The sequence below is a fragment of the Ixodes scapularis genome, unplaced genomic scaffold, assembly GCF_016920785.2.
Source record: "Ixodes scapularis isolate PalLabHiFi unplaced genomic scaffold, ASM1692078v2 PGA_scaffold6__148_contigs__length_123643588, whole genome shotgun sequence".
Lineage (NCBI taxonomy): Eukaryota > Metazoa > Arthropoda > Arachnida > Ixodida > Ixodidae > Ixodes > Ixodes scapularis.
The window spans coordinates 101,179,458-101,207,099 of NW_024609881.1; the positions used below are offsets into that span (position 1 = coordinate 101,179,458).

Sequence of the window (27,642 nt, forward strand, 5' to 3'; positions counted from 1 at the left end):
GATTTAAGCCCCATTCCCGTGATGGGACTTTATTTGCTATTTCGCCGTTGCGACGTTGCTGTTGGGACAATAACACTTAGTGGAAGCTGTGGCGTTCAAAGTCACAACTGCGCAATCGCAAGCGAAGTTTTGCGGTGTTCATGAGCATGTAGCCCCTACTGTAGGCCTGCATTTGTTTGTCCACTTCTTCGTAACGCGTCGCTCCCCTTTTGAAAGTCGCGTTTTCTCGTTCCTATATGTCCGTTAATGCGTTTATATTCATATTCCGACAAGAGGTAATATTACGTTTGTGTGTAAGTTAAACTATGATATAATTTATATTCACAAAATTAAATAGTGTAAAAAACATTGAGAAGCGATGACCTTGCAGTGGCCATCAGTGGCAATGATGGTGTCCATTTGCGGGGATAAAAACACTGTATTGAATTATGATTAATCATTTTTATGGGTATCACTGGAAGCCAAGTGTACTTTATAATAATTAAGTTTCCGAAAACACGGCTGGTAATTCTTAATAACTTAAAGAAGTGTACAGTGTCAATCTGAAAGCGCAATGAGCCGGTACACATCAAGGGTAATCCCTTATTCGGTTACTGCTGCCTTCAGATTTGTTGAAGCGAGGGTACACGCCAATGGGAGCAATAAATACTATGCAAGAAACGTTTATTACTTCAGACAAAAACATTAGTACTTGTTATTACGGTTTCACTGAGCGGAGTATCCGGGTTCAACTCTGGTATAAATGCAACTTTGAACAATATAGAAGAGCAGATGATATTTTTTATTGAGCTGTCTATTTATATAAAAATTATAATCTTTACCAATATATGCACGGCACTAGCATGAGTGCAAGGTGCAAGGCAACACACCGCATTCATAATCCTACTTTTGATGGAATTGCCTCAAGCCTGCGCCAAATAAGCTGTGTATGCAGATGTGTTTTGCAACGTTTTTAACAAACTTCAAAAATGAATGAAGCAGCTGACTGATTGAAAAAAATGCAACAAAGGCTACTAAAAAAAAGTACCCATCTGTCTGCTTTGTCTTAGTTTATAATGGTAATACTGGATATGCTGTGTTTAATCACAATATATTTTTCGCGTAATAATGAGGTTGGTGACAGTTTTCAGGGGCACTTGTCCTTCTTGACACATTTTTTATTGGCGTTCCTGAAGAAATCCGGAGCGCAGTAACATCCGTATCCGCAGTCTTCGGTGCATCCGCGGGAAGGCTCGGGGTGTTTGCAGGTGAGTTCAGCGCATGAACTTCCGACGCATTCCTTCCAGGTTTCGCCTTCGGCGCACTTCTGTGGCTTTGGCGGCCACTCGATTCCTGCGGGAAGAGAAATAGTTTGAGGCCTCGCGTGGTCGACACAGACATCACTTTAAACTTTGTTAGCTCCTAGATGTTTCACAGCTCGCTCTCTCTATTCTCTAAAATATACCGTGCGTTTACTTTTTTTCTTTTTTTTCTGTGACCGTGACTTTCTTAGGCGTATCATCATTGCGTCAAAGTAACAGCTTACATTGAAATCACATATCTTCAATTTTTTTTTATCTACTCGCTTCCTTCCGTAGATGACTGCGAATGGGTCAAGCCTGGGGAGACTAATCGTTCGGGCCTCGAGCATTCATACTTGTCGATTCAGCGAAAAAATTCAAAAATCGCAAAAGAAAGCGTGGCTGACGTCACAAAAAAAGAAAAAAGAAACTCTTTCTGGAACAAAAAGCTGGCCACGACGAACATGATGAATCGCAAAAGATGAATAACTGGCTACATAATTAACTAGCGTTTATTAAGTAACTTTTTGAAAGTTTACACAAGCCCAAATAGAAGGAGACAAAGAACACAAGACTTACGCATGGCTGAGTTTTCTTTCTCATCTTCTTCAATATATAAAGCCATGAGGTGGGGATTAAGAAAGAGAAATACCGATTCTCAGGCGCAAACGTCTTTAATCAGCCATTCGAAAAGATAAAAATCCAGTGTTACACAACATTTAACAAATTATATAATTCAGGGAACTAACCCTTCGCGGTCTACTCAGCCCTAATGTTTGCATTAGTGCAGAGTCAATTACGATGTATAATGAAGAGTTTGAATTCATTCGTAGTATCAGAAGGTATGCGTGGATGTTGATGTTTTGTTTCTATAATTTCTAAATTAATTAAATATTCTGTAACACTTCTTTTTTTTTCGAGTGGCTGAGTGAAGATCTGTCCAGCTTTGAATGCGCAATTTTTTTAAACATTTTTCCCGGAACATGCACCAACGAGCCCAACTTCAATAAATATTAGAGAAAACCACTAATGCAACTAACTTGGAAGCATGTAATGAGGCAGGTATAGCACATTGTACTGCGCTAAAAGCGATCAAAGACATTTAATAGTGCGCACGTTCGTTTTTCTTCTCAATCACCAGGGGGGGGGGGGGGGGGGGGGCAAGGCATGCTGGTCCACCGATGGGAAACCGAAAGTCAAACATGAGCATTTTTTCGGAACGCCATAAAATGCTGCACCTGCCTTATCTATCTTTCTCAGTAAGCTTATTAATGGAATTTCAGTGATGCTCACCATGTTTTTAATTGGGACCAAATGTTTATCTTTGTACATAAAAAAGAACTTATCATTAAGTTCTAGATAATCAGAATATTATTTAATAAGTTTTTTGTTTTTTAGAGCGCAGCTCTTAGGGGCCCGTTCCCGGCTTGAGCGGCGTCGGCGTCGCCGTCGGCGTAACCAAGGTCATCCCAAGGTCACGTGGCCCCCAAGGTCATCCCAAGGTCACGTGACCCCCAAGGTCACCCCAACGTAACGTCACCCCCAGAGGTCACGTGACCCCTCCCCCAGGGTCACGTGACACCCAAAGTCACGTGACCCCCCTCGAAGTCACGTGACACCCCCAGGTCACGTGACCACCCCCAGGGTCACGTGACCCCCGCCGAGGTCACGTGACCTCCCCGATGACGTCATCGCCACTAATGACGTCACCGGCATCCGCATCGTCATCGTCATCATCACTGATGACGTCATCCGTGACGTCATCAGTGATGATGACGATGACGATGCGGATGCCGGTGAGGCCATCAGTGACGTCACTGAGGACGTCATCAGTGATGATGACGATGACGATGCGGATGCCGGTGACGTCATCAGTGACGATGACGTCATCGGGGAGGTCACGTGACCTCGGCGGGGGTCACGTGACCCTGGGGTGGTCACGTGACCTGGGGGTGTCACGTGACTTCGGGGGGGGGCATCCGCATCGTCATCGTCATCATCACAGATGACGTCATCGGAGTCCGCATCGTCATCGTCACTGATGACATCATCGGCATCGTCACGTGACCCCCAAGGTCACGTGACCCCCCCCCCCCCAGTACCCTTCCCTCCTCCTCAAGAGCTGCGCTCTAATTCGGTGTTACAGGGAGTTGTAAACGGCTTTCACTTTTTTTATCCAAGACGTGCACCGTAGAAAGCAGTTTCTACCCGGAAAGATTTTTTTTAAGTGTTAACCACCCAATTTTTAGGGTTTTTTGAAAATTCTCGTTTAAACAAGAAGTTTGTCAATATCATAAAAATAAAATATGGTATGTGGGAATTAAATGCAGTAGAGATGCAAATTCACTGCTTGAGAGCATTGATTTCTCTTTTGATTGGAATGTGGGGGTTTTCAGAATCTTGTGTTTATCTTAGACACACATTTTGTGGTCGTACTTATTGATATTTTTACGAATCGCATCTTTGATCAAATGAGCATAGCTTGCCCTAAAACCTTCGTGACAGGAAGTTTTGCAATACTGAAGGGGCTTGTCACATGTGTTCTCCTATCTTAAAGAAGCATAAGACTAAATATAAAACATGATTGCATAACTTGCTAACCTTCAACTGTCCACCCTGCCATGAGTGACAAAACGCACTAAAAACTAAAGGAAAGAGCGTGCTACACCAAACTCATTTCGTATTTCTTGTTCTCGGCACATGCTGTAATCGCCGTCATTCATAATGTTATTCCTGTTTCGTGTATCAGCCTTGGATTAGGTCGAGGCGTCAAATGGTTACATACCTTGAAATGCTAATTTCTGATACTGCATTGAAGCTATGCGTTTAACATAATATTGAAGTAATCATTTTCCCGTGATCGTTTCATTTAGAAAACAAAGAAGCAAATTTCAGTTTCTATAGAATACTTGAGGCGATTTATCTGACTGCTTCACTCAGTTAGGCTTCAAATTTTCAATATTCGGCCCCACGGGATTTGTACTTTTTCCCGAAAACACGATTTGTGTTTTCGTCTCTGCCCAGTCTCAGGATTTTAGTCAGGAATTTTCAGTTCACACTTAAAGGTTGAATTTTATTTAAAAGACATGGACCTGTACGGGTGAAAAAAAGTCACTGTTTTCTGGTCAGTAACACCAAAAAAACAGTCATGCTTGTTGGTTTTCGCTCATTGTTTTTGGCTTCTGCTAATCACAATGCTGACATTCAAATCGTGTCGAAACTGAATTGTCGCGTACAAAAACTATTATGCAATTCTTCAAATTCAAATGACAGAGAAGTTAATCAACAGTGGTCGTTTTTTAACGAGTTCCACGGAAACCGTCAGCGCCTTTTATAGTTAAGTTGGGAAAGATGAACAGGCACATATGCATCAAGGGGGCGATGCAAGCGAGTTGGTTCATGACTTAGGAAAATAAAAACAGCGCGCAAAAGGACGAAGACAACGAGAGAAGAGCACAGGACCAGCGCTTGTCCTGTGCTCTTCTCTCGTTGTCTTCGTCTTTTTGCGCGCTGTTTCCACTTTCCTAAAACATATGTATCGCTGTAGCAGAACAACAATAAAAAGACGCATCGTCTATTTCACTTTTTTGCGATAAAGCAATATACCACTATAAAATAACTGTTTATGTTGTTTTTTTATCTAAGGCAGTGCAATATCAGTTAGGATTACCAACAAAAACAAGCGATTCTAGGCACCATTTATGAGAAATCACTACGTCAATTGTTGCTTGCGGACAGAAACACTAATATACCCTTAAACTCGCTCGTGCGTCAACTTTCTCTCAGATCATCAGACGAGCCAATGACTGCAATTTACACAGAAATCACGGCGTATAACAATACACAAAAATATATATTCACACATGAAGGATAAAAGTTGAGATATGTCACTTGGAACCTTACGTTTCAGGCGCTTACTTTAACGCTCCATATCACATCATAAGTGTTAGTCTTCGGTATCAACATGCTATTGTTGTTTGACGCTCGCCGAGCCTCCTCTGTGACTCTCAGTCGGAATCATCGACTCTCGAAGTGAACTGAGGAAAAGTGGACGAAGGGGAATTTCTAAGAGTCTATATGCAATTATGTTTGTTCAATGGACATATGGAACACACCTGTGTTGGCTGCACGGACAACCACGACAGCGAGCGTGAGAAGAAGGGCTTGTAGCACGTAGGTTTTCATGGCGGTCCCTTGTGAAAGGCAGTCCCAATCGCTTTGTCTTTGCGAGCCAGCGGACACCAGCTCTTTATATCACCTGCGGCGGGACGCGCTAGGAGGAAGTGCGACGTGTTATGGTGTCTACGGTGTCCCTAGATTTTAGAGGGTTTTCACTCGCTCGATCGGGGGTTGGTCACGCGATTTATGTGCCGCATTTGCAATACAAACTGCTAGGAGGTAACGAAACCGTTCATCGTCTGCAAGTGTATGCGCCGGCATTCCCTCTCGCTTTGCCACAAGGAAATGCATGCGCACTTGCAAGCAATCTGCCCAGTGGGGCGTCCGCATTAAATTCCAAGACGCTCTCCTATCTTTGGACTTGCTCCTTCTTCGAATTCTCGGCTCTCTGATGGTTTCTTTTCGGCACGTGTTGGCAAGGTTGCCCAAGTCAGCACATTACGCTTTTTGCACCGGACGTGTGAGCCTCAAGGACGGGCTTCTATTACAAGTTACGTTGCTCGAGGCAAAACTTGTGGTAGTGCAATAGTGGCGATGGAGGCCCTTTTTTGTTTATACGCGCACTCGAAAAAAAAAATATATATATATATATATTGTGATGAAGACCCTCATCGTTGTCTTCGAACATCGTCATATCTCCCCCATCATCGTCATCACCGATAGCTCGCAACCGCGGGCCAGTTCGAATATAATCATCACTGAAAGCGGTCGTTGAGCTTCTGTCTTCCTGACATTATTGGTGGAGGTGCGGGGTCACGATCCCAGTAGCGACGTTTCACCACTCTGGAGCTTCGTCCCAGAAAGCGAATAGTGACAATGACCAGCAGTGGCCAATCCTCCTCCGGTGCCTCTGCAGTTGCCGTCAGCCCTGCCCCCAGACAACTCCGACATTCCAAGACCTTTGCCGGACTCCGAGAGGACGACGTGGAGGACTGGCTGGACGTCTACGCGCGAGTGAGTCTTTATAACAAGTGGGACGACCAGGCGAAACTGCGGAATGCTATATTTTATCTCTCCGATGTGGCCAATATCTGGTTCACCAACCATGAAAATGAAATCGTGACGTGGCTGCTATTCAAAACCCAGCTAGCCGAAATCTTCGGCGAACCCGCCAATCGTAAAGCTGTAGCTGAACGAAAGTTGGCAGCACGAATTCAATCTTCTGGTGAGACGTATACTTCCTACATCGAGGATGTCCTCGCACTTTGCCGCCGTTTCGACAAGGACATGTCGGAGGCCGACCGAGTCCGCCATGTGATGAAAGGGATCTCTGAAGAGGCATTTAACGTCCTTCTTGTGCAAAATCCCACGATTGTTAAGGACATCACCACGCATCGCCAAAGGCTGGATGAGGCCCGCAACTCCCGTCTTCAGGTTCGAGCACTGCATGACGGCTCATCAATTACCATGCCTTCTTTATCGACCGATACCCTGAAGTAAATGATACAGAAAATTGTACGAGATGAACTTTCACATTTTCTCCGACCTGCTGCAAGCCACCAGACGATTGAGAGTGACGACAGCGGCTTGCGCCGCATTATCCAACAGGAGATTGCTTCTGTCGTCACACCAAGAGAGACTTCCCCTAAAGTCACCGATGGACTTCGAACTTCTGATGAAACTCCTCGTTCGGGAGTTCGCCAACTGATTCCGGACCTTCCTGCTCTGGCTTCTATCTTGCCTGCTTTTAACAGGGGTCATTTACTCCCTTGGAGCAGCCGCCCCAGAGCCGTTTATACTGAGAGAGTTTGGCCAATGGCCGGAGCTTGTTGCCCGCTAGAACCAGCGGATTTCGCGATAACACAAAATGGCGTTACTTCTTTGTCTTCTTTATTCCTGAGAAATCGCATAGAGTTCCTATGAGTCAGAGCCCCAAAATGGCGGACGGAAGTAGTCATCCCCCGGTTGTCGGACTACGCTGCTATGGTTGCCAGGCAGTCAAAATCTCCTTAAGATGGCCAAACTCTCTCAGTATATACGGCTCTGAGCCGCCCCACTTATCCCAACTACGTATCCTGGGGATGTCGGCCGCGCCCAATCTGCCATCATTGTGGGATTACCGGCCACGTGGCACGAGTTTGCCGAAGAAGACAACAGGACTACGAAACCCGCGACTACTATAGTCGAGAGCGAAACAACAGAGGGTATTGGAACCAGCCGCGGGATCAGTCTCCACCCCCGGATCCCTATCCAGCACGTCGTCCGGAAGCTCCACGGCGCCGCTCCCCATCTCCCTATCCTCGCTCTTTCTCACCCATGATCTCGAGGAGAGACGCGCGGCCCAATACGGGAAACTAGGTTCCGCAGTTGTTGGAGAAGCAACTGCGTCACGGGAGATTCTTCATCATCCTCCCTCTGACCCATCCAATCTCATCGAGGTACATATCGACGGCTTACTCCTGAACGCCTTAGTTGACACAGGGGCGGCTACTTCCATGATAAGAGAGGACATTTCCTTATGTCTTCACAAAGTTAGAACACCCCTACATGGTTGTTCATTACGGGCGGCGTCCACAGACATCATTCATCCCACCACTCAGTCCACGGCTCGCGTTTTCATACAAGGTACGTGCCACACCATTCAGTTCATGGTTTTGTCGTCTTGCACGCATGACCTGATTCTAGGCTGGGATTTTCTTCAATCTGCTGAAGCTGTCATAAATTGCAAAGGGGGAATCAAATAACCGCGAGTCTGATTCCATAATTGTTGAAACCAAATTACGGGCCTGTGAGGATACTGTCATTCCCCCGCTAGCATCTTTCCTGATCAATTTTTCGAGCGAACCAAGCCTTTCGGGGACTTTTCTAGTAACTCCTCTGTCTACCGTCTTGCTATCGCACGGGTTCAACGTACCCTATGCCCTATCTAAACTTACCGACCGAAAAACAGTACTCCCTGTATGTAACGTTACACACCAGCCACTTCTTTTCGTAAAGGACACAGTCGTCGCGAGTATCGAACCACATAATTCTTTGGAACTTGCTTCGCTCGAATCAACACATCATTTTGAACCTACAACGTTGCCGGTTATATCCAACCAAATAATTTCGAATGACATTGACTCTGACCTGGGAGAGGTTCATAAAAAGCAATTAAATAATTTATTAACTCGTTTCCAATCATGCTTTGACGTTTACACGTCCTTCACAAGCACAACAAACTCGGTAGCACATACGATCAATACGCCTCCTGGAGAAATAGTTCACCAACGCCCATATCGCGCGTCTCCTTCAGAACGCCGTGTTATTGACCAAGAGGTGTCAAAAATGCTGCGTAATGGGATCATCCGTCAATCCTCGAGCCCCTGGCTTTCACCAGTTGTCATTGTAAACAAGAAGGACGGCAGCATGCGTTTCTGCGTTGATTACCGTAGACTCAATAAGGTCACTCGCAGGGACGTATACCCTTTACCACGGATTGATGACACATTGGACACCCTACAAGGAGCCGAATATTTTTCATCCCTGGATTTAAAGACCGGCTACTGGCAAATACCAATGAAGGAAGAAGACAAAGAAAAAAGTGAAAGCCGTTTACAACTTCCTGTAACGCCGAATTGGAGCGCAGCTCTTGAGGAGGAGGTGTGGAGGGTATATTCCTCCTCCTCCCTCGTGATCATGCCTGCTAGTCCTCCTCCCCTCCTGCTCCCCCTCCCTCTCCTTTACCCCTCCCCCGAGGTCACGTGACCCCCCCGGACCATACTAGACAATGAGGGGAGGAGGAGGAGGGGGAGGAGGAGGAGGGCAGAGGTCCAAGGGTCACGTGACCTCGAGGGGACGGGATCACATGACCTTGGGCGGGCCGTCACGTGACCGGCGGGGGGAGGGGAGTCACCCCCCGGGGTCACGTGACCTTGGCGGGGGAGGAGGGGGGAGGAGGAGGAGCGGAGGGGGAGGAGGGGGAGGGGCGACGCCGACGCCGACGCCAACGCCGACGCCGCACAGGCTGGAAACGGGTCATGTGACCCCCTCCCCCCGAGGTCACGTCACCCGCCCGGACCATACTACACAATGAGGGGAGGAGGAGGAGGAGGGGGAGTTGGAGGACGGGAGAAGGAGGAGAGGGAGGAACGCGGTTACGCCGACGGCGACGCCGACGCCGCTCAGGCTGGAAACGGGCCCCTAAGAGCTGCGCTCTAAAACCAGTTTTCATTACAACTGACGGTCTTTTTGAATCCAACGTGATGCCTTTTGGCCTTTGCAATGCGCCGGCAACATTTGAGCGCATGATAGATAACGTTCTCCGTGGCCTTAAAGGGACACTGACAGGGTATTTATGCTCGCCGAGGTTTTTAGTTGTACGTGACATATGAGAGCTCAACTACCCAGAACAGAATTTGCGGCTCGAAATTCGGTTTCTTTCCGCCCGAAAACCGCCGATCAAGAACTGGCCGGTTCGAGTCTCGCTCACTCTCTTTCTCGCGGTCACGGGCCGTTTTCTAAGGTATCGATGCGACCACCAAATTTAATCAAAGTCGTGGGTCACTGAAAGCACACACTCGATATTAAAAATAGAAAAAAATATGAAACCCATTTTTTGTGGCTTCTAAAAAGCTGCAAATACGTTGATTGAAAAAAAAGTTCCACAGACAACCGGAAGCATTCTGTGCGTGCGTCGTTTCGCGTATCGTGGGACTCGTAGGGACGGCGATGGCAGCGGACGACGGGCGTGGGACCTCTATTTCAGAACTGTCGTTCGCGGTACCGGCGAATTTTGTCTGCCTTTAAAAGAGAAATTTGGGACTGGTCAAAAGAATTAGTATTCATCCCGTACGACACGCCCGACCACCAAGCCGATTTGCACGAAGACGTCGCCGAGCCGTCGCTCCCTTCTTGTGGCTGAAGACATCGCTCGCGCAAACGTCAAGCGCGACGTGTCTACTTCGAGTTGAATATGCACGCGTACGATTTCTTTACTAGGTGAGAATGTCGCCAGTGCGTGGTGCATCCCGACTTCGACCCGGGAGTGCTTTTGCTAGAGGAAAATCGGCAGCAAACTTTCCCACTTACAGTTTATCGGCTGAATTATTACTAAGAAAAGAGATACTCCAGTTTTAATGTGCCCCAGTAGCGCAGTGAGGAAGACGTCCCCATCACACGCGGTAGGACCGGGTCCGATCCCCCGTCAAATTTTTTTTTTTTTTTTTTTCAAATATTCTTTGATGTCTACATTTTTTTTTTTACAATTATTACTGAAGAAACAAAAAAACAATATAAGAAACAAATGTTGTGGACGACACGTCGCTGAATTAAATGGTATGAGATTTCCTTTTTGACACCTGCGAACTCAATGTAATCACTTTCCACAAAATGCAAGGAGCATATAAATCAGGTAGCGTCCGCTTTCCAAGGTGCCCGTAAATGGTCTACAGGAATTGCAGCCAGCCATTGGTCCCGATCCCGTTGATCTTTCGCAAACTCTGTCGCACAATGCCACTTCTGTTTCGGACGCAGGACATGTGAGCCAGCTCTTCACGCAACATCTTGGGTGTATTCTTTTCGGAGCCGATCAAAATCCACCACGGGCACTCACTACTCATCTGCAACTCCTCAATGTACAAAACAACTCATCTTGGAGTACAGAACAACGAGCGGAACATACATAACTGCAAAAGAATCCCACGGCGACCAGTTCCCATACGCCGCATGTCGTCTGCTACCGGGAAGGAGAACAAAAAAAAAAAAAAAAAAAAAAGAAAACACGGTCGGGTGTAGCCACGTGACTTCCGCCACACACTCTCTTCTCTCCACTTCTCCGACCTCCGTCGGGTTTCGGTTTCGATTTCGTGCAGTTGCGTATTTGGGCTTTATTAAAAAAAATACGCTACTCTGTTGCAAAATATTGATTGGGTAGTCCTCCGACACCATAATGAAGCGCCTGGCAAAACATTAAAAAAAATTTTTGGGGGGTGTCAGTGTCCCTTTAAATGACACATATGCCTTTGCTACCTTGATGACATTATTATTTTTAGAGCGCAGCTCTTAGGGGCCCGTTCCCGGCTTGAGCGGCGTCGCCGTCGGCGTCGGCGTAACCAAGGTCATCCCAAGGTCACGTGACCCCCAAGGTCACGTGACCCCTCCCAAGGTCATCTCAAGGTCACGTGACCCCACGTGACCCCCTGAAGGTCACGTGACCCCTCGAGGTCACGTGACCCCTTCCAAGGTCATCTCAAGGTCACGTGACCCCAAGATGACCCCACGTGACCCTTTGAAGGTCACGTGACCCCCAAGTCACGTGACCCCTCTGAGGTCACGTGACCCCCGAGGTCACGTGGTCGCCTCCCCAAGGTCACGTGACCCCCGAGGTCACGTGACCCCTTCCAAGGTCATCTCAAGGTCACGTGACCCCACGTGACCCCCAGGTCACGTGACCCCTCTGAGGTCACGTGACCCCCCGAGGTCACGTGACCCCTCCAGGTCACGTGACCCCAAGGTCACGTGGGGGTCACCTTTGGGGTCACGTGGCCTTGAGGTCACCCCCAGGTAACGCCTCCCCGAGGTCACGTGACCCCCTCCCCGAAGTCACGTGACACCCCCCCCCGGAGCATATTAAAGAATGAGGGGAGGAGGAGGAGAAGGGGGAGGGGTCTACCCTCCCCTCAGTACCTTCACTCCTCCTCCTCAAGAGCTGCGCTCCAATTCGGCGTTACAGGGATTTGTAAACGGCTTTCACTTTTTCTCGTACGTTTAACGACCATCTCCTTCGCCTGTCCGAAGTGTTCGTTTGTCTCACAAAAGCTAACCTCCTACTCAACACAAAAAAGTGCCGCTTTGTCTCTCGACAAATTAAGATCCTTGGGCATTTAGTAGATAAAGATGGCATTCGGCCCGACCCAGACAAGCTCAAGGCAGTAAACGAATTTTCTGTTCCTTTTAATATCAAACAACTTCGTAGTTTCTTAGGACTCTGCTCGTATTTTCGCCGTTTTGTACCTCACTTCGCCCAACTAGCTGCCCCACTTACACGGTTGTTACAGTCCAATGCACCATTCATCTGGTCCCCTGAATGTCGAGACTCATTTCACTCTCTCAAAACCACTCTCCAGTCCGATCCAATCCTGGGGAACTTTACTGGGGCACTTTACTGACTCTGCCCCTACAGAATTGCACACCGACGCCAGTGGATATGGCCTTGGCGTTGTTCTATTGCAGAGCGATCCCAACACACTAAAAGAATATGTTGTGGCCTATGCGAGCCGAATGCTCTCCGCCGCCGAACAGAATTACACTATAACCGAGAAAGAATGCCTAGCTGTCGTTTCGGCCATTAACAAATTCCGACCATATATTTACGGAAGACATTTTACTATTGTGACCGATCGCCACACGTTATGTTGGCTTTCTTCCTTGAAAGATCTCACTGGCAGACTTGGTCGATGGACGCTTGCGCTTCAGGAATACAATTATACAGTAGTATACAAATCTGGGCGCACACATACAGACGCTGACAGCCTATCTCGATGTCCAGTAGACGAACGAGATGAACGGCTTGAAAACATGGATGACGTTTTTGATGTCTCAGCACTCCATTTTGACTCTATTGCACATGAGCAATCCAAAGACCCATGGATACAAGGCATCATCGACCACCTTAAGAAACCGAATAACTTCGCTCACAAAAAGTTGCGAAAAGAATTACAGAACTTCTCTATGCAAGATGGTATACTCTACCGGCACAACTTTTCCCCCTCAGGACACCGCTGGCTCCTCGTAGTTCCTCGCAATATGCGCACTGACATTCTTCGATCTTTTCATGATGACCCTATTTCAGGACACATGGGGTTTAACAACACGTACGCTCGCATTAGGCAACGCTACTTCTGGCCGCAGCTTCAGACAACTGTTTTTAAATATGTTCAGTCCTGCTTGAAATGCCAGCGTAGAAAACGTCCAACCACTGCCCGTGCTGGTTTGCTGCAACCATTAGTTTGCCCCAGTGCGCCTTTCGAACGAGTAGGAATCGATTTGTTCGGTCCGTTCCCCGTTTCTTCTCATGGTCATCGCTGGATAGTCACGGCCGTTGACCACTTAACTAGATACGCCGAGACTGCCGCGCTTACCTCTGCGACATCTGAAGAAATTGCTCAATTCTTTGTACACACCATACTTCTACGTCATGGTGCGCCACAAGTCCTCTAAAGCGACCGAGGACGGCAGTTTCTTTCGAGTACACTTACAGCTATTCTGAAAGCCTGTAACGTAATTCATAAAACAACATCATCACATCATCCACAGACAAACGGTTTAACCGAACGTTTTCACAAGACCCTTGCAGACATGATATCCATGTATGTTTCCCCCGACCATACGAACTGGGACACTGTACTCCCGTTCGTAACTTTTGCCTATAATACTGCCCTCCAGTCTACCACGGGCTACTCCCCTTTTCATTTAGTGTACGGACGCGAAGCATCATGCACAATGGACACCATCTTTCCTGTCGCTCCTTCAATCAACAATCAAAGTGAACTCCTAGAGAACTTCATCTTTGGCGCCGAAGAATGCCGCCAGCTCGCGCAGCTCCGCTCGTCGCGGCATCAACAGGTCACCAAGGACCGCTGTGACAAGCACCACACGAACACTTCTTACTCCCCTGGTGACCTTGTGTGGGTTTGGACACCAGCCAGACAACCTGGCCGAGTGGACAAGTTCCTCCACAAGTACATCGGTCCCTATCGAATCACCGAGAAAACATCACCTGTCTCCTACCTCGCTAAGCCCAACTTCTTCCTCTTCGGATGGCCGCCGTCGACCTTCGGAAGTTCTACACTTGAACCGCTTGAAACTGTACCACCCACCACGGCAATAGCTTCCCCCCCCCCCCCCCCCCCGAGGAGGGGGGTAATGTGATGAAGACCCTCATCGTCGTCATCGGGCATCGCCATATCTCCGCCATCATCGTCATCACCGATAGCTCGCATGGCCCGTGCTCACAACCGCGGGCCAGTTCGAATATAATCATCACTGAAAGCGGTCGTTGAGCTTCTGTCTTCCTGACAATATATATATATATATATATATATATGTGTGTGTGTGTGTGTGTATGTGTGTGGAATTGATGTACCGAATTCAGAACATTTGCGCTTTATAAATGTAACGTTTTTACTATAAACATTCTTTCAAATGTTTGAAGTTTCATGAAGAAAGCTGCAGGTGTAGTTAGACGGGCGACGCGCTCTCCACTGTATGAAAGATTTGACGTTAATGAGTAAAACTAAGCTATAAACATACGCGTATAAAGCTTCATCAATTTTAAGCGATTCCTGACAGAAGTGCTGGTGCAGACACCAGCACCTAGATCGGATGTAAATACTAACTCTGGATTTTTCTTTGAGCTTAGAAATGTTCAAATGGCCAATTGAGCGCTTGCGTCGTCAGACAGCATAAAATGGACATTAAATGAAACACTAGTTTTATATCGCTTAGGTTGTTTTGGATGAGACTTAAGACAGTCAACTCAAACATATAGTACTTAAGAAACTGTTCGATATTGTATTACTGCGATGCTCCATACGATTCCCAAGGATGAGGTGTTGAATAAAAAAACGCTAGATGACTAATCAAATCTGGACATTTTCGAGAAACCATTGGTTCCCTGTCTCGTATCGAACGCCCAAAAAAATCGATGATTTTATAATTTAAATGGTATGGACAAGGGCATTGAATTATGAATGTGTGAAATACTTATACTTGGATTTCTGCTGTGATATCAATAAAGGTACTGTGATGATGTGTTAAAAAACTTCATTTCTAATATTACCATTGATACGGTGAAATGACTCACTATAGATTTCTCCACTGGCGGGCTGTCGAGGGTGGGCTGTGGAAAGTGAATCCGATCGTTCAAGGCTTGACTCAGCTAAGGAAGCTCTGCGGTAACGGTGCGTGCTCCGGGAGGAAATTTGTGGTGATAGGAAGATGTTTGATAGTATGGACAGTAACCAATCTTTACCATCCCACATAAAATTTAAAATTAATGGAAGTTTCATTGGTAGATCACTAGGAAATTCGTTAGAATGACCCCTGGAAAACGCCACAAATATTCCCTTTTGGTGAACGCAACGCTGACCCTTACTTTTCTTTTTTGGCCTTCTCTTTTCTTCCTCTATTTTTGCTGCCAATTTTTAGATACGCTAGCTATGGGTCACTGTTAGCGTTACAGAAAGGTGGACGTGTGTGGAGTTTCGGGAGGGTCATGCCAACGTATCTCCTGAGAGTCTACCAATGCATCTTTCTTTAATATTTTAAGCTTCTGTAACACGCGGAGCCGCGTCGCCGTGCCGCTTATTGTGCCGCATTCGGCCAGCTAGGCGCTGCTTCCTCTCCTCTGTCTCGTTCGCCCCCCTTCACGCATAACAGCGGCAACCGCTGCCTGATGCTTCTGCAAGTTCAGACTCGCACCAGCATCCGCCCTCGCATTGGCTTCCTACCCGTGACGTCGTCTCTCTCTCGCCTTTGACCTTTACTACTCTGCTCCCCTCTGCGCGGCGCGCAACCCTTTCCACTGTTTCATCCGCAGACGGACGACGTCAGCTTTTTCTTGTCATGTGGGTACTAATGCTAACTCAATCATAACATAAACGGGAGCTTCCATTAGGTTCTATGACTGCGGCGATAGCTGTTCCGGGTTTTTAGTCCTCGAGCTGTCCTGCTTGAGCTCGTGAAGTTGTTTAGTCCGGGCTGCTCATGCCGCACGGTAATTCGTGATGATCCCGCGACTTGTCGCATCACATAAAAACTCTCCATCGCTTGAAGGCTACAAACGTTCTTCTAAGTATGTCCTGTTTCGATTCTAATGAGCACAAGTAGTCAAAACCGGTTAGAAACTGGAAAACGCGGAGGTGCGATTTATTTTAAGTGAACCTAAGGACACTTTTTGACTTTATTTTACACAATTTCTAACTTTTTTCTTACCTAGCTACAACACTCACAAATTAAAAAAAAAAAGTTCGCTTCTTCATGCACAGCATTAGTCCATTACAAGGCCAGGGCGCATTCTTAAGATATCTCGCATCTTCGCAAGCAATATTAGTCCATGACGGACCCCATGCCACGGTCTAATTTCGCACGCAAAGACGCGAGAGCTAAAAAGGACGGAAAATGCGCCGGCGCTGGCTAGTTGGTTGAAGCATGCAATAATAAATTTAACCCGAGATTGGCTTTACCTTTATCAGTTCACGTTTATCATGGTGAATTTAACCCAATATTGCTACAGTTTTAGGTTAAAGCCATCATACATTTTTTTAATCTGTTCACTTATAACTAAACTATATCATTTTCGCCCTTCGCTATTTTAGAAGTGCAGTAATATTCCATAATAAATAATTACACGAATTAAACGTCAGTTTCACAGGCATTGCGTGGTCAGCCTTGATCAGTTTGAAAACTTATGTCATTGTCCAAGAAGACTATACAGAGGCATGGCACTCACGCTGAATAGGTCTCGTTAAATTGAAAGGCGGGTCGGTTTTTATATTAGGACACGCTTGTTAGATTCCACGAATCAATTTAGGCAAATATTCTGGTAACTGCGGCTCAATTTAACGCGGAATATGGGTGATACAGCCGAACAAATAAAATAGTATAGAATAGAAGAATAGTTTAGAATATAATAGAATAGAGTGTATTCACGTGAAATAGTATATCCAAATTCACTGACCTTCTTGTACTACTTGCTACAAGTGCTACCACAAACACAAGCTGCTTGGTAGCGGTCAGCTAGACAATTACATTTTTAAACGCAGGAAGAGGGGGGGGGGGGGTGTGCAGCTTAGGAGGAGGGGAGGGTATGGACAAGGAAGAGGGGAGGATACGGAGGAGGAGGATATGAAGGAGGAAGAGGGCACGGAAAAAGACGAGGGTGCAGAACCACTATGTAAGGACGGTGTTCTATAATTGTACATATATAAATTTATTTCTCAAATTGTTTAGCACGGTATATCGCTATATGAAAATACCTCAAGAGCTGCGCTATAATTTCGCATTACAGAGATTTGTAAACGTCTTTAATTTTTTTTTAACGTGCGTAAAACAATCACTAAGTTTATTGTCGCTTATATTCTTCGTCGGTTGAGCCAAAGAGCAACAGTTAGATGTGCATGTTAAGTTGCACACTTGACACGAAAATGTGCGTGTCGAGTCACACAGATTTGATTACCATATTTATCCGATAGCCGAATATAAGGGACAGTATCTTAGCCAAGCTGCACTGCAGGAGCTTCGTATTCAGTCCTCTGGCCACATTATTTATTCTGGAACTAAAAGAAAGTGAATTAAAATTGAATCGGTACTTTTACATTTAGAAATAAATATTATTTGAATGTCTCCCAAACCCTAAAATGTATTTAGCTTGCACTAAAAAATTATGAATAAGCCAAAATGTCAACTTTATTCTCAGTGCAATCCCCCTAGCGCGCGGCAAATATTTCGTATACCCTGGACAACCGATTTATTGTCATGTGTTTTGTGGGGGAGGCAACCGCTGGTTATTCGGTTGAACCAAGGCAACCGCTGGTACCCCACCGACATCTGTGAACATTACAATGACCGCAATTCGATAATACCGGCAATTGCAGACATAAAGCGCGCGAAGGTTCTGCGCGATAAATGGCCTCTTTCGCGGGTTTAAGCAGAGCGAATTTGTCAATGATTATTGCATTTCTACTGACGACTTAGGTTACACCCAAAGAGTCTTCAATTTCTACAACTAAGCACACATCAGAAATCGTTTTAAAAATTGCAGTTTGAGTGAAACCCTCGGGTCTGATGCTGTCAATGCAAGAGCACTGAAAACTTGTTGCACCCTCAATGAACACTCATTCGTGTCCATTTTCAGGCTCCACAAACGAGTACGCTGCGGAATCTTCGGGGCACTGCAACTTCGTGACGCAGCGTCGCTCAGCGTTGCGGTAGAAACCTTGAGAAAAAAAATAACATATTTCGAGTTATGGAATCCCTTGCATAAACTATTAATAATACAAATTGGTTAGTAGTTCTGCAGGTATCACTCCCGAGAAATACCTAGCTTAGCACAAGCTTGCCAATACTTGGTGCCCAACTTCGGCCTAGTACGGTTTTGCGCCAAGGCGACAGTTTGTGCTATAATACTTTTTTTCTTGGTGTTTCTGATTTTCCTCTGGCTGAGACCATAATTTTCAAAGTACCCAACTTGAACTGAAGATGTCACATATGAACCAAGGAAGTAGCAATGAAGCCTAAATATTGTATTCGTTTGTAAATTTAGGCTTAGGGTTGCCACATGAAAACAGTCCAATCAGTAGGAAAGCCTAACCATGGTACTTGTTATGCGAATTAGAGATAATATATCCACAGTCTGTCCAAAGAAAGTGAAGTTTGGCCCTACCATTTATTCTTCGGGCTTTTTCAGGCCCTAAATATTCAGACAAATACTAAAGATTGGCCCTAAGAACGGCGGCACCTGAGAATTAAGATTACTCATCTTCATAATTATAAATCAGGAGTCTCCACTCAAAGGACAACATGCCAGGAAGTAACCCCGGCGATTAAGCGTCTTTGAACGTTTTACGACAACTCGTGGCACCTGGAGAGCAAGGCAGGAACTAGAAGAACCGGTACCTGCCTTAAGGTGCGCTGTGCGAGTTACGAATGTGTGATACACGCGCAAAATAAGTCCAATGTTTATTAATGTTTTCATTCTTTCTTTAAAATAAACCTATTTAAGCATGCGACTTTACGTAAGAAGGATTGCACCGTAAAGCTTTCGGATTAAGTAAACATGAGCGAATCTGTGCTTCATTTGTCTAATCTTTTTTTTTTTAATTTAAAAGTAGGAAATTAGTATGTTTTCTCACCACTCAAAAAACCTTAAAAGTTGGCATTTAATAGATAGAGTTCCCAAATTATGCCGGAATACAATGTAGTTCACCAATCGGACCTAAAGATGTCTGCGCCCCCTCACTTATTTCAAGGTGGGCAAAAAAAGAACAATATTTAGAATATTTAAAGCATACCTTACTACGATTTGTAAATTAATATTATTATTTTTTTGCTTGTGTCGGATGAAGCGTGCTGTTGTACTAGGATGTTTCCTTAAAAATAATCTGAAAACATGGTGGCATTAAATTTTCCTTTGGGCTTTCGTTTTGCCTATTTTGAAGGTCTGAATTATCTAAAATGCCGGCACAATTGTGCTCCAAATAAATCGATAACGATTATAAAAGTAAATTCCAAAAGTCAAATAAAAATCATTTTACGTAAAGTGCAATGCTCAGACTTGCTGGAAGTATTGGTATACGCTTAGGTGTCGTCGACGCATTATTCATAATTGTGTAATTTCGCATTTTATTGACAAGAAATAATTACAGCCACAAAATAAGCTACCCTTCGAAGGAATTACTTATGTGATCTTGTTGCATAAGATCATTGTTTTCAGTTCACTGAAGCTGTACATGATATCGCAGGAAAGGTTTACCGGCCTCTAGAAATATTAAAACACTCCACGACGAGCCATATGCCATTATATGAGACCGTATCTGCATCTTAGGTCGTCGCATTTTTTAATCTTAGCTGTCGCCACTTGCGTCCGTTCTACTCGAGGCAAAAAAAGCGGCTCCCACCAGACAACTGAGAATAGGAGTGTGGATATTCTTAGCGTCACTTGTTTGGGGCCTCTAGTTTTACCAGTGGCGTTGCTCAGGTAGCATAGTTCTTTTGAGGATTTCTGGGGCCTTGAACAGACAGAAATATCAAAGATAGAGCCAAATATGACCTTCTCATCATGGCCCTGATTCGCCAACCGAAGGCCAGAGTTAGGCTTCATTGCTTGTATACGCTGTCATCTTTTGATCGTCGGGCCCTAATCGACAATTAAGTGCCAGAGTTCAGATTTACTTCTGGTTGATTCTTTGGTTGTCCTGCGGCTACTCTGGGCTTATCATGCCAAACACGAGTCGCATTTATCCTTCACTGCTAGTTTTTCACTTCATACGTGGCCTTTTTTTTGTTTTTGTTTTTTTGCTCATGTCACCCTGGTAGTAATCGGTCGAGCCAGAGAAAGGCCATTCCTAGGCAGTAAAGCGCTGCCACTAATACTTTAAAGTCAAACCGTATTAGGCCCCTAGGATTGCGTAACTAGGACTGAGTTAGGCGGGTTTTTTTTGCGTGTTACCCTGGCGATGAATCTTAAAAGATACTATAGAACATGCAGCACATACGATTTTGACAAAAGCATCCACGCCTGCAGTCGTCGGTGCAGGCAGGTCCGATATGTGGACGGTCGCAGGTGGCTTCCGCACAAGAACTGCTTACGCACGTTTTGTATACTTCGTGGTCGGCGCATTGAGGTGCAGAAGCTACTCGAGCAAAACAAAATGGACACAGTAATAAGTATAGGCGAGTGTAAGTGAGAAATATTCAGGCTGGGGAAAGTGAATTATGTTTGTCAGTACAGGCGCCAGCTCAAACTTGGCCTCTTAAATTGAGTGTGACTTTCGCAAACGCTGCTGCCTCCTGGACATATTTGAAAACAACTAAGTTGAGAACCTTACCACTCACAGCTAAAGCACTTGGCTTTGTTTCTTTGTCGCTCAAAAATAAACCCATCTGTGACGATTTGTTACATTTGGAGAACAAATTAGATTGCATGAAGATCTTCTTTAAAGCTAGAATTTCGTGTGGACTGCGTGACACATTTAGCAGAAAAAAAACACTTTGCCTTGTCAGGGCCCACTAGCACATAACAAAGTTTACCGTTTAAGTTGGAGCTTGCAGTGTGTAAAATACACCACACTAAAGCTTTGAGCACTCATTTTAGCCGTATATGACCTCATGAAAGTGCCTAGTAATTGTTCACGCTTTCTAAATATCTCACATTATGTGTACAAGCATTATTACGGTTTCCTTAAAAGTGCGCAATTGAAGTACGCCCAATAAAATGTGAACAGTCTATTAACATTACTTTCAGAAATAGTCATATAAAAACAAAAGTTTTTTTAGGAAAAACTTTGAACCCTACCTGCTTCCTCCTCTGGACGTGCAGAGGTCATTACCAGGGGCCCCACCAGCACAGTCAGAAGACACTTCCACATGGCCGTAATTTATGAAGGAGCAGTAAACGACTGAAAACCCCTTGGTCTCCCTATCCGTTATAAACGCAGCACGAGTGCAACGTTTTAGATGCTTAGTTACAAAAACGAGGCAATGAATATCGCAGTTAACTCTGTACGCAACGCTTCGGAGGATAACGTTGCAATTGGAGCTTGTGCGTTGGTGCCCTCAGCTAGACAAGCCTGAAAATAGACTGTTGCGTTCGCCAAGAAAACGGTCTGGCACATGGTAATGGGAGACTTCGTAAGGGACCCAGTCCTGAGGTGATTAAAGAAGTCCATGGTCATCTCAGGACACCGTTTTATTTTTTACTTCCAGTTTATCTGACAATTCGAGGTCTTGGTGGTAAAGGGTGAATGCGGCGCCCCGAGTGTGTAAAGTAAAGTGAAAAAGCGAAGCAAACGACAGCTCTTCATTGTAGGATCGAGTGCACCCTTATGGTTCTTTTCGTGCACACTTTGCGACACTGTTAGTGTGAAATAGCCATCGCCGTTTTTTGCCAGTATTGAAGGATTGTCATAAAAACTAATCTGATGTTCGAGAGTGGTTAGTTGGGTTACGTTCTTAAGAGGTAAATGTTTTTTTCCTTCCAGTACCCTTTGGAAGTAAAATTGAAAATAAACGCAGCTTTCGTGTTCGCGCTAAGAATGTCCCGCAGCGAACTTTGCTTGAAACTTTGATTGAGTTGCTTGCGCTATAAGTTGTGACGTTTAGGGATGTATGTTGGTACATAGCATACTGCTCAAGCGCTAGACAACTCCATGTCAATTTTCTCACTAAACAATAAATGATTTGCTCTTTAGAGAGGTTTCAACAAAACCAAGTCAACAATTTGCGAATTTTGTTACTTGAATGTACTCTGCTCATTGCTAATATGCCAGACAAAGGAAAAATGTGTGGCGAACCGTCTATATAACTTTGCCTTCTTAATAAATATTATCTCGAGAACCTGATATATGGAGTGCAGGTGGGTATACAGATGCGGGTGTTTTGCCTCCTTAGTGTGCCTATATGTGTAAGAACAGAAAAAAACTGGTGGGGCCATATAAAAAAAGAAATGAACATTAAGGAATGACGCATGCGAGTGATGCTGATTGAAGAAAGGTTCTTGCCGTCCACACAAGTGGGAGAGAGCAGGTTTAGTAGGCCAGTCATTGCGACTGCAATTAGAAGTTTGTGATCCGGATCTGAGTTTTTGAGTGATTTTCCAGAGTGACGTCGTCCGGATGTCTACATTTACACCCATGTCAATAGGCAGGTAGGGGAACATAACCTACAGTTAATGTTTGCATCCCAAAGTGAATCGGGCTTTTACCTCCAACTGCTGGACATTCATAAAGCATTAAAAAAGAGACACGTGCGATGAAGCATTCCATTTTTGTAAATGCAACGCCCTTTGACTTCGTGGAAAGTTTAGCTTCAGCTCTTTGCAGCTATATTTATCTGACATTCTGTAATTTCGATCTATCCTTCCCAAATTTATGCTCCAATCGCGACGGTTAAAACCAAATTACGACGGCTCCTAGGAGGTGTTTTGGCGACAGCGCAACCAGGTCACATCAGGTCGGATGCTCGAGATGAAAGCAACACACTGGACAGGCTTAGCCTGGCCTATCTTCCCATGACACTGTCGCTAAATACTGCACTCAGACACTTAAGACGTCAACTAAACGTCGGATATTGGTTGGATCCTCTCAAATCTCAAACATGCTACGCAGGAGTCACCTCGAAGCTCGTAAACACTTTGAGTCTCTTGTATGGTAGATGACAAGTTGAGAGTTCAGGCAGCTCCTCCCACCTCTTTCAACTTTAGCAGAACGAAAGGTGGAGAGGAGGCGACGTCCGCTCAGAACTTCGCTTTGCTAAAGGGGAAAAAGAAAGCAAAGATTCGCCGTGAAGACTTAACTGGTCAACCATTAAATGGTGGAAGGGGCTACGGGCGTTGTGTCCCAATATTCACTATACACGTACGCCGAAAAAGAAGCATAGTACACGATCATATCGGTGCATGATCTCATGACAGAACCTAAACGGTCTAGTTGGAATGCTGAGCGCCAATTAGACAAATAAGATCTACGCATAGTTTCGGAATTGCTTGCAAAGTGTCTAAAAAGGTAACAAAATTGCACTCTCATACATTTCTTTGTAGTTTCAATATATGTGCCACGTGTAATGATATGATTATTACAAGTCAGCTTGGAGAAAGACTAAACAGGACGCACTCTTAAAGCATGAAGGGTTTAGATGCAGAGTGAGGTGCACAACGTCCCGCTAGAGCTGAGCGCAAGACAGCCTTGTCTGTTGAAGTGAGCCTTGGTGGCGGCGAGTGTACGTTGGACTAAAACAGTTGACGATAGGTTTGAGCGTCAAAGTGCGAACTAATTTCTCTTGCAATGCCTCGGTTGAGCACAATACATAGTTTTCAATGACAATGCGTTGCGACGAATTTTTGTTCAGAGTTTTAGTAAAAACCAATAGCGCATTTGCAGCCGTCGCCGTAGCAGTGGAAGCTATGTCTTTGAACTCTATGGCTGTTCGCAGGAGATCTCGGTACACTAGGTCGAGACGCATTCTTCCCGAACGCCGCCCTCCCAGCAGGGCTCTTTAGTGAATGTCTCCTCAGTGTCTGACGAAGAGAAGTCCCTTAAGTGAACTCAAAATCGAGACGAAATCGACTAGGACTTTTTTACCCAACAGAGGCTTCAACGCCCATTTCTACACGTCTCAGAACTTTTTAGAAACACTGCTTTCCTACAATCACCAAGCCGCCGATAGTGCGCAGATAGCAGGAGCCAATTAACACGTTTGACCAATGTGGAGACCAGTTCGCTAGGTGGAATAGACAATAGTAAGACTTCGTCAGTCACTTCGGCTTTTTAGTAACTTCCTCCGCAACCAGCTTCCGAATTCCGAATTTGGCGTCGAATGACAGTGAAGCGCACGAAGCGTATTTTTCTCAGAGCATATAGGAGTGAAAAAAAAGTCCACACATTTCGAAATATTAGGGTCCAACCTCGACTCGACTCCGTTTCACATTATGCCTGACGGCAGCCAAGGGTAAAACCCAAAGGAGCCGTTCGAACGTCGCCAAAATGGCATGACCTCGTCGCTCGTTTTCATTGGGGCTGTCCCCGACTAAACTAATTGCGCGCAAAAATATAAAATAAAATCGCTGCAACTTGTTTAGTCGGCGACGGCAAACGCCCAAAGAGGCGCGAGGTTCGTGATGACGCACATTTGGACCTGCTTGATTGACTCCGTCATTTCGCTGCGTCAGCTGCGCTCCGACTTTGTTGGAAAACGGAAATTAGGGTAGCATATGTGACGCTGAAAGGCCCCGAAAACATGATCTGTAATGACAAAACGGCTTTCGAAACGGACGTCGTGTCATTTTAAATTTCCGTTTTCTGGATTTTTATACGGCGAGCTGAGCAAACTCATTGGCTGCAGATCGAAAATAGCATGCTTTCGACTCACAAATTTTCTGTGTTTCTTCAGCTTTCAGAGACTATAGACTAAACAAAAACTGTTTCGTGTCATCCTCTTTGTTCGCCGACAGAGCCTAGGAATGAAACTGTGAAATCTCTATTCGAGAAAGTAACCCATGCCTCTGTTGAGTAGCGGAGATATGAAATCATATGCTGTGACAAGGATGCTTAAACCTAATTTGTGAAGGCTCCTTATCTCGGTGTGCTCAGCTCGGTGCGCCTCACGTGAATTTCCTTTGTATACAGTCTGGAATCTGACGCTTTAAAGATTGCAAGTACCGCAGAAGAGATATTAAGATGCAGAACATGGGGTGCTCAAGAGCGTAATGTCATTTTAAGTTTCGTCTTTATACATAACTCTTTTTGACCAACCCTTCGGTATCACAATCGGTTGTTCCTGGTGGATCGGTAAAAAAAGTAAAACTTTAATATCTTATTTGAGCAAAAACTACACCCTCACATTGTCGTAGGAAAGTCGTGTGACTTGCCCATTACCTCGCTTTGTTATCTGTGCTGAATACAGTGAAATGAAAAAAAATCAGTAGACAGTCTATGCTTAAACAGGATGTATATCTTTCGCTGTTTCCGCTATTCAAAATTGACGTGCATTTCAATGCCGCCTCAGTATATTATAGTATACCAGGCTAATTGCACATGGAAATGAAACTATGTTATGATTTCAGTCATCTTCACAAGTTGGCTATTTCGAGCACCTTTGCTTTGGAAGGGTGGCCTGAATAAGTAGTTCAGTCTGCTGAAAGGTATACAGTGCGTGACTGACGCATAACGTCTGTAACCTATAGCTTCCAATATATCCGAATTCTCGCTGGGACCACATGGTGATGAAGGTTAAAAGAAAAACGGTTTGTAGTATTTCTTACTACAAATATGCAAATACTTTTTTAAAACGCGTGGGGCTTGGTATACCTCTTATGGAAATTAAGGTAACAGGGCTGAATTCGTGAACTATCACAGAATTTTTAAAGGCTTTCACTTTAGTTCTAGCGAACCAAATAAATTTGTCCAAAAATAGGTAATTGGGTTGTAACCAAATAAACTTGTCCAAAAATAGGTAATTGCGTTCTCTAACATTTAATAAAAAGGGCTTAAAACTTGTTCAAATTTTTCTAAAAAATAATTTAAATGGAATGAAACCACCTAAATTACCGATTATGTTACGGGGATGATATAAATTATTAAAATATATTGAGCAAAGTTTGTTCAATAAAGTGTGATACGTATCCCCTCATCATTCGTTTATCACAATCTTACCATAAATGAAGTGCAGTTTGTTTGAGCATCTTAAGGTTTTTAACCTAAAACCAGATAGAAGTAAATGTGTACCTTATGAATGTGTCAGTTGACTTAACGTACAATATATACCCTATATTTACTTAAATTTCTTGATAAGAAACAAGAATTGACAAAATCGATGGACATGTATTCAGTGTTAATAATATTCAATTTATGTGTACGATACGATAATGATGAAATTACACTCAGTGCAGTCATCTCTTCCAGGAGCAGATGTCACACTTAAGGATAACTCTTTAATAGTTTTTTTTTTCCTCCAGAATTTAAGTTTCTTAGATACACTACAATGTAGAGCTCTGCACGTCCTCGTTTTGAGGCCCGAGCCGGCCCGGACCCGAGCCTGGCTTAATCCGACATTCGTTTATTTTCTATAAAAGCATTTAAATGAATACTGAGGCAACCGAATCGGTTTGTGCGTCTGACTGTGCAAAGCTATAATTGCCATACGTTTTGCCTTCACTTTAAGGTAAGGCGTTGTTCATGTTCATCATGAAATACTTATCGCATCTAGTCCTATACCGGCATTGTTGACAGGTATTTTTTAGTTTTGTTTATTTTCCGATATGAAATTTAGTTGAGATCAAACATACAATTTAATAGAACAAAGCTTTATGTTTCTATTTAGCTTATAACTTTCTAATTATGCCCAATCATATTAGGTTTGCTTTTCATTTATTTGTATTTTTGTCGTTTTTATTTTATAAAGGAATTTGTCTAACAAGCATTAAGGTACTTAGAGTGGAAGTATTGTAGTTTTTGCAGATTTCTCTGCAAATGTAAGCCTTATATTTTTAACAGATGCCGTTTCATTTAAAACGACATTTCATAAAACTGGGTCTCAGAAAACGACTTCAGGTACAGGCCCTCAAGCAAAATATTCCTATGCACCCCACATTGTTACCAGCCACACGACCGTTCAATCAATTGACGGCAGTGTGGGCTGGCAGTAAAACGCTCTGCAAATAAATATATTTATATTTGATCATACTTAAACTTTGATCGTAAAATATTTTTGGGGTATTAAATAAAACAGAAAGGCCAGTCAAGTGTTAAGGTAGAAGATTAGACCAGAATGGTATCTAGCAAGCAATATTAATAATGCATGACGTTGAGGTTAGGCTTAAACGCCGAAATTACCATTTTTACACATAGCCACACCGATTTGGGTGCCTTAGGCTTTATTTTATCGCGTCAGCAAAAAGTTAAAAAAAAACGAAGTGCGATTAAATCAACAGCAATGTAAAGGGATGGGTAAATATTAGAAAATTACAAAGAGTACCAATGTTTTTCGTCGC

General features: G+C 44.5%; 2 protein-coding genes across 2 annotated transcripts; both read right to left on the bottom strand.

The window, feature by feature from the left end:
* Window positions 1–1,059: 1,059 nt before the first annotated feature.
* LOC120849114 (cysteine-rich venom protein 6) lies at window positions 1,060–5,465 on the bottom strand. The gene is made up of 2 exons (XM_040221247.3): window positions 5,396–5,465; window positions 1,060–1,332 (listed from the first exon to the last, which is right to left on the bottom strand). The coding sequence occupies exons 1-2, from the start codon at window positions 5,463–5,465 to the stop codon at window positions 1,127–1,129; spliced, it is 276 nt and encodes a 91-aa protein (XP_040077181.2). The 3' UTR covers window positions 1,060–1,126.
* Window positions 5,466–17,349: 11,884 nt separating this feature from the next.
* LOC8028028 (chymotrypsin inhibitor) lies at window positions 17,350–21,614 on the bottom strand. The gene is made up of 3 exons (XM_002410272.4): window positions 21,454–21,614; window positions 20,654–20,791; window positions 17,350–18,375 (listed from the first exon to the last, which is right to left on the bottom strand). The coding sequence occupies exons 1-3, from the start codon at window positions 21,524–21,526 to the stop codon at window positions 18,275–18,277; spliced, it is 312 nt and encodes a 103-aa protein (XP_002410316.4). The 5' UTR covers window positions 21,527–21,614; the 3' UTR covers window positions 17,350–18,274.
* Between the last annotated feature and the right edge of the window lie 6,028 nt (window positions 21,615–27,642).

Coding starts and splice junctions, on each gene's coding strand:
- LOC8028028 (XM_002410272.4), bottom strand. CDS start 21,526: ATGTGGAAGTGTCTTCTGACTGTGCTGGTGGGGCCCCTGGTAATGACC. Junction 20,792..21,453: donor ACGTCCAGAGGAGGAAGCAG/GTAGGGTTCAAA, acceptor TTGCTCGAGTAG/CTTCTGCACCTCAATGCGCC. Junction 18,376..20,653: donor TGGATGCTTTTGTCAAAATC/GTATGTGCTGCA, acceptor TTTTTTCTCAAG/GTTTCTACCGCAACGCTGAG.
- LOC120849114 (XM_040221247.3), bottom strand. CDS start 5,465: ATGAAAACCTACGTGCTACAAGCCCTTCTTCTCACGCTCGCTGTCGTG. Junction 1,333..5,395: donor TGTCCGTGCAGCCAACACAG/GTGTGTTCCATA, acceptor CTCTTCCCGCAG/GAATCGAGTGGCCGCCAAAG.